This window comes from Hibiscus syriacus, unplaced genomic scaffold (assembly GCF_006381635.1).
Source record: "Hibiscus syriacus cultivar Baekdansim isolate YM2019G1 unplaced genomic scaffold, ASM638163v2 tig00111338_pilon, whole genome shotgun sequence".
Lineage (NCBI taxonomy): Eukaryota > Viridiplantae > Streptophyta > Magnoliopsida > Malvales > Malvaceae > Hibiscus > Hibiscus syriacus.
Window position 1 is genome coordinate 3,108,686 of NW_024063064.1, and position 6,961 is coordinate 3,115,646.

A 6,961-nucleotide genomic window follows, 5' to 3' on the forward strand; every position below is an offset into this window, starting at 1 on the left:
GAAGCATTGAAATAATTCTGGAAATATTTTAAGGTCAATTTCGAATGAACACCTTGAATGTAAGGGTCATGTGATTGTAATCCTTGTGTGGAAAAAGGTTCAAGCATAAGTAGGCTTAGTGCTAATAACATGTTAACTGTTGCATAAACTACCGTCTGTTCTACTGTGAGGGCCACCATGGAAGCCGTCTTGTAGAGAGCCAACTGAACCGTTGTTACAACTATCGGCGCCGCCTCAAAACCTTTCCTGCTACAATTGTGTTTGCCAAGTGAGGAAACCCTAAGTATACATATGGGCCAATTAAGTCCAAAAACAAGAATCAAGAAAAACTCCTTACTCTCCATGCTAAGTCTAGTTCATTCTCATGTAAAATGAAGGGAAAATATATAATTTTATTCTATAAATATTTTAACTTACAGATATGAAATGTAAAAAAAAGGTCAGACCAAGCAAAAGATGAACAGCACGAGATTTCTCTACAGCAATGGCGTCGTTTCATACTCCTCCGAGGTTCCTCCCGTCGCCACTTTTCTCGAATCACTTCCAGGTACTTTAATTCAAATTGTTCCCTTTTCTTTCTAACCTTTTACTTCTTTTTCCCCCCTAAAATTTTAATCAAAATCTTATTGGAAAAATAAATTATTAAAATTGATTCCATTTTTTAACACTCTCAGGAGCTTACACAACAACTAGAACACACGAAAATGGAACCACCCTTTTGTTTTGGGAAAGACATTTACAAAGACTGTCGAATTCTGCGAGAATTCTACTAAATTCAAACCCAGAACTCATATTCAAGGCAAACAAGAAAAACCCGTCACTTTTTCCTCCTTTATCAATCACATCATCGTTGAAATGGGAGACAGGGATTCAGGCATTGGTTAGTAATTCGTTGAACCAAGTTTTACCCATTGCTCTGGAAGAGAGATCTAATGGGGAGGAGTTAGCGGTTACTGCTCTTGTTTCAGGGGATTTCGAGAAGCGAAAGGCAATGAACGATGTTGGTGATGATGATGATGGAGTTTTTCAGTTTCTTGATGTTCATTTGCATATTGGAAGTTATGCTCCTCCTGTGTTTGGGATTGAAGAAACTGGGGCACATTTGGCTTTGGTGGGTCGTGGAAGGGATATTTCAAATGCAAAGTATTCGGATTGGGTAAGGTTAGAATTGCTATCAATTCTTGTATTTGTGTTGTATTAGTATATAGTGTAGTAATTGCGTCTAAACATAAGAACTTGGCACTCTGTGTAGGTTACGGAAGCCATTGGAGAAATTGAGGACTCCTTCAGTGACGGAGCTCTTGTTGTCAAACGACGGTGATCGAATTCTTGAGGGATGCATTACGAACTTCTTTGTCATTTGCCAAAGGGTAAGTAGTTAAGAACTCAGAATCTACACTTGGAATGGTTTAGTCTTGAAACATAAATGATCGACACTAGGGTCTGAGACATATCTAAATAATAGGCTTCAGGGATTTGACCTTTTGGGTACATGGAAATTAAATATAAAAAAAAATTGCATAGAACCATTGTCCGATATACATCGTAGTAGCATAGCTTGAATGTTGAAACCTTGTTTTTTAAATTTTTGATTTTTTAAAAAAAATATTTATGTTTGAGCATCCGATGCATATTCAGATATGAAAGTGAGAAACTGAGGATATGATTTGATTTCTTCAAATACATTGAAAAACTTAGAAAAAAAACACCATGTCACATACGTATTGTATACAAGACTTTTGCTTGAGTCTACGTAACTTAGGTCTCAAGAATCTAAGATTGTCAGTCTGGCTAAATTGTAGGAAAATATTGATTTTCATGATTTATGGCTGTTTTATAGCCATTTTCATACTGTGTTGTGTTAGTGTAGCTATGGCTATTTGTACGCTTCTTTTGTTTTCTCTTAAGCTTATAATTTGTATTCTTCTATGGCATTTGCTTTTAGGATAAGAGCGAAGCTGAGGGGAAATACCTGAATGACTACGATAACACGTGTTTCGTTGAAGTACAGACGGCTCCTATTTCTGATGGTGTTCTTCCCGGCATTATACGACATTTAGTTATCGAGTAAGCTCTTTTCTTGTCTTCTGAATTCTATTTTCTGTTGTGAGTTCTTTATCACCTGAAAATTTTCATCCAACTAAGTTCTTTTCAACAAATATATTTAACTTATGGATATCAATGTTAAGTACAGATGTGTCAGATGTAGGTATATTCAATTATTTGTCAAGTTTATTTTTTCCCCCATTTATTTGGAGGGTTAAATCCCTATACTCATTTCGAAAAATATGCTGGACATGAGTACTTTAAGAAAATGGAGAGTTGGATTTATAGATTACCATGCTCGTTAACTATCATTTCTATTTTTTAAGTGTCAATAGACTTCAAACTTGACTACCCATCCCATTCTTTGCTAAAAAGATAAGGATGAGAAGTAATTGAGTCTAGTTTATACTGGCTAATTAACAAATACTGGATTGGGGTCAAACCAACATGACTCAAAGTCGCCAATTGAATCAGATTATTCTATTAAAATATAAATTAAATGTTAAATAGGTTATTTTGATATTAAATGAATAATAAATACAATAAACACTAGTTAATAAAATATTTACAGTTCATATCTCGTACCTATGTTGAATATGAATCAGATAGACAGATACATATCAAATAGGGTACTTCAAGAAAGTGAAGAACTAGAGTATCTTGGAATATTGAGAGGTTTTAGATTCTTACATGATTTGAATGCATGTGCATCATTCTAGAGGTAGATTGCACAAGTATCAGGTGGTGCAAGTGTTGGATACTGGCATACTTCTTCTAACGTGAGTTTGTTTGTTTTTCTTTTAAACTTTTTCATGCATTTGGAAGATCCTTAAAAGTTGTATCTTCACACTCATGTCTGCATATGTTTGACACGGATGTTGTATACGAGTATTTCAAACCATGGTATACCATGCTAAATTGTGAACTTTCCTATCCGTGTAGAGTATGTCATAGCAAAGGCATCCCAGTTCGTGAAGTTGCACCATCATGGGAAAGACATCAACTTTGGGAAGAAGCATTCATTACAAGTAAATTATTTTTTATTCCAATTTACCATCCTTTTTTCAGAGTGGTATGCGCGTATGCATGTGTTCAGTTCACACATTTAACTTTGAAGCAAATAGATAAAGTTTAAATGGTGGTATTGTCAGAATTAACCGTGTGGAAGTCTCTTTTGTTTAGAAGTCTTATGATACGAAAGGATAACTGTCTTTAGATAGAATTATCTTTAACAGAAAAGTCCTATTAGAAGCAAGCAACTCAGTTTATTTAAACTATTGTAATCTCCTAATTCAGTAATCAGGTTTCTCTAGTATTTTCTCTTTTATTCTTTCTCCTTCGATTTATTTTCTTATCTTAGATTATAACAATACCATTAAATGTGTCGTGTCTTAAACATGGATATTTAAAGAAAAATAATGAAGGTTTAAACAATAAAAATCAGTTGAAACAATAAATTGTTTTGCAGATAGCTTGAGAGTTCTGCAGCATGTGGAGACTATTAAAGTTCCTCATCCATGGGAATCTCTCGAAACAAATTGTTTGGAAGGAATATCGTGGGTCCAGAAAAAATTTCAGGTACATGATCTTTCTTTTGTTGTTTTGCGGATAGTTGTTTTCTCACGAGTGTTTTTTGCTTCCTTTTGTTGAACTAGCAGGGTCCCGGAGTTATGACAAAAGTCATCCAGGTAAAATTCTACAACTATAAATGTTCGTGTAAAACTATTGCGTATGTCCAGAATAAAATTGATGGGATGTTAGAAAATTGAACTTTGGATTGCCCTTTTACATCAGGAGAGTCATTTTTTCTCATCTTATTTTGTTCGTGTTTTGATTTTTTCTTTATGTGCTATTGGAGGAGCAGAAAGAGATCATGGAGAGAGCCAGGACGGAAGGGCATTGGTTAAAGAAACCCGTGTAGTAGAAATGGAGTTTCTTGTGCTGTAAGATTTTAATTGGCGAGCGAGTCACGAAACATATGGACCGTGTACATTTGGGTTATACTTGGATTGGGTATGTTTTGAATAAGTTTAGATCATGTTCAAGTTGAAAATTTAATTTGGAAACCGTTAAAAAATGAATATATATATATATATATACTAGCCGTTCATAAATATGGATAAAACTAAACTAACCAAAGTAAATGGTTCTAGTTTACTATTACATACCATTTAAAAACAAATCCAATAAAGCAACATATAGATATAATATATATGCAACTAATAAGTCAAAGATAAGATGTCTTACTAATTCTGATATTAATATGATTTTTTGAAAAGATGCTCAAGAGGCACCTCATTTCACGTTCCTTTCTCTATCTGAATCTACGCATGAAAACTTAGTGAGAGAGTAACATGGCTAAAGTAAGGTAAAACATAAATTTCGTTAAGTATTGTAAATGTAAATTTGTAATTTAAAAAAACATTAAAACTTTCAAACCGAGCTATTTAAGTTGTTTTCCTATTGAAAACCTAAAAATCACTATCTAATGATTTTATCAAAAATAATGTGAATCAACATTAAATATAACAAACAATTCATATTTTTTTTTTCTTTCGTACATTTATCAGAACTTTCATTTTTCATATTTTTTTCTTTCATATATTTGTTATAACTTTTACATTTACTTTTATAACCCAATGTATACGTAAGAGAATGTAAGGAACATGAATCAGACGAATGTGCTCAATAAGCACTTCACAATGCTATCATTGTAATCAGAATATGCACTCCAAGTGGATTCATATCATTTGCTCTAACGGTGCTACACACAATGTACACAAATGTACCAGATCATAATCAAATTCACTCCACCTCGTGGCATGTCAATTGTACCTACGACTCTCAATGCAACATACAAGGGGCTTTCAGATCATATCTTATTCATTTAACAATCAATATTTTAAATTCATAATCATTTACTTCATCATCGTCAAAATAGAACATGGGCAGTTTATACCTTAAACCATCCATAAAACTTTATACAACATTATTGAAGTAATCCATATTTAAAATAGAAAACAAACTTTAAATAATATGAGGTTGACTTATCACAAATCGTCCTCGATCAGAATAATTAAATAAATAATTTGCATTCACTTTGAAATTTTATTTATAAGTCAAAAATATAAGTATTAGTAAGCTTTAGATTTAATCATTTTCTTTCAAATGCTTCAACTACATAATTTATCATAATTTCATGTTCTGGCAGTTTGCACTACCTTCAAAGAAGTATTATTTTGTATTAATCTACATACTCAAAAATTATTTCGTTTATACCATTGAAAACTATACTCAAATAAAAATGTAAACATATAAGGCACTTCTTCTAATTCAACTTGCACAATTTATTGCGAATTTTCAAAGCTAACTTACAGAAACTGTTTTAAGCAGAATTTGTTGCCCTGTTTTCCGACCTATCCTATGTTAAAAATTCATATATTTTTGTATACTACTAGAAATAAGTAGTCGTTTATTTTAAACGAACCTAGACTGATATATGAATCCCACGGTATAGACATTATCCTCTAATCATGTCTGTATAATATTTGGTGATTTTCTAAACTTACTGTTCGAATCATAATTTCTAGGTTTGTTTTCCTTAATTATCATACGTAGCTTATTCCATAATTCTTTTAGCTTACCAAATGAACATATATGCATGAATTACAAATCACATAATATTTAGGAGTTGTTTCTTACCATAGTAACTCCGTCACTGGCTCATCGCAAGCCAGTGTTTGTTCGATAACATAAATACAAGTTAAATATGCACTTACCTTTGTCTCACTATCGAACCTTCTCCATGATAATCTTCTCAATCCAGCACTTTTTCCTTCTCTTTCGAGTTACTTGGATCACTAAATTTATCATTGTCTGACGATGTCATATAATAACATGAAATATTCAAACTATATGTTAGTATCAAATTAACATAATCTAAGCTTAAATATAAAATTCGATAAAAAAATCGGTACTTACATCGATATAAAACTAAATCATATTTCGTCATAACTTCAACCTTCCCAAAATACTCATTCAATTTCTTAAACATTTATTTCTGTCGACAACCCTTCAACTTTTGTCAATTGCACAATCAAGCCATTAATTATGAATTCTTTCTAGAATTCACCTTAAATTTTCCATTAAAATCATAATATATATTTTTTTGGATAATTAAGATTTTATTACCCAAAGAAAGCAGAATACTGCTACAAAAACCAATCCAATCAATGGAACAAAAACAAGGGTAACCTATGTACAACAAAAATCAAACTATACCCCAATGATTACAAATATCTAAATTAGTGTTATCTAATATATTGACATTCCTATTACTTAAATGAGACCCTGCAATCTGCTTGATTGAGTGAAGAATTTCGTCTTCAGATCTGTAACTACCTCTGAAAAGCCTTCGGTGCCTTTCCTCCCATATAGTGTAGTTGAAAGCACACCAAGAAAGCTTGAGGATGTTTGTAATTAGAGGTTTTCCCTTCACCATTATGATCATTTCACATTAATTACTAAAATTTCCAGCACCTTAATAAAATACTCAAATCAATGATTTAACATTTAAAAACTTGCAAATTTCATCCTAAACTATCTTAGACTTTTTGAATTCAATCACCCACCTTTATAAACTTACAATTTGATCCCAACTCAATATTTAAACTCAAAAATCACCATACTAATAAAATTTCCAACATTACAATTTCTTATTCAAAATAATACTGACACTTTTCAAACTTACAAACAAGTCCCCTAATTTATAGGACTTTTCGAATTCCACCATGAAAATTTACCAAATTCATAATTTGGTTCCAATCAACTTTCTAACTTAAAATCCCAATATTTCAATAATGTCCCGCAATTCTCAAAACTTGCTAGATAGTCCTTTTACTTTCAAACTTCCAAA

At 32.0% G+C, this 6,961-nt stretch overlaps 2 protein-coding genes across 2 annotated transcripts; both read left to right on the plus strand.

Moving 5' to 3' along the window:
• The first annotated feature begins 421 nt into the window (after positions 1 to 421).
• LOC120158957 lies at positions 422 to 2,071 on the plus strand. Its single transcript, XM_039169667.1, has 4 exons — positions 422 to 547; positions 675 to 1,161; positions 1,253 to 1,370; positions 1,946 to 2,071. The coding sequence occupies exons 1-4, from the start codon at positions 457 to 459 to the stop codon at positions 2,069 to 2,071; spliced, it is 822 nt and encodes a 273-aa protein (XP_039025598.1). The 5' UTR covers positions 422 to 456.
• A 38-nt stretch (positions 2,072 to 2,109) lies between these two features.
• LOC120158959 lies at positions 2,110 to 4,055 on the plus strand. Its single transcript, XM_039169668.1, has 5 exons — positions 2,110 to 2,209; positions 2,989 to 3,074; positions 3,515 to 3,624; positions 3,705 to 3,734; positions 3,911 to 4,055. Exons 1-5 carry the CDS (start codon positions 2,172 to 2,174, stop codon positions 3,965 to 3,967), a joined length of 321 nt encoding a protein of 106 aa, XP_039025599.1. The 5' UTR covers positions 2,110 to 2,171; the 3' UTR covers positions 3,968 to 4,055.
• Positions 4,056 to 6,961: the final 2,906 nt, after the last annotated feature.

Bases quoted from the DNA above. Each gene is read 5' to 3' on its own strand.
- LOC120158957 (XM_039169667.1), top strand. From the start codon at position 457: ATGAACAGCACGAGATTTCTCTACAGCAATGGCGTCGTTTCATACTCC. The intron at 548-674 runs GTACTTTAATTC...TAACACTCTCAG, and splicing joins TTTTCTCGAATCACTTCCAG to GAGCTTACACAACAACTAGA. The intron at 1,162-1,252 runs GTTAGAATTGCT...CACTCTGTGTAG, and splicing joins AAGTATTCGGATTGGGTAAG to GTTACGGAAGCCATTGGAGA.
- LOC120158959 (XM_039169668.1), top strand. From the start codon at position 2,172: ATGGATATCAATGTTAAGTACAGATGTGTCAGATGTAG. The intron at 3,075-3,514 runs GTAAATTATTTT...ATTGTTTTGCAG, and splicing joins GGAAGAAGCATTCATTACAA to ATAGCTTGAGAGTTCTGCAG. The intron at 3,625-3,704 runs GTACATGATCTT...TTGAACTAGCAG, and splicing joins GGGTCCAGAAAAAATTTCAG to GGTCCCGGAGTTATGACAAA.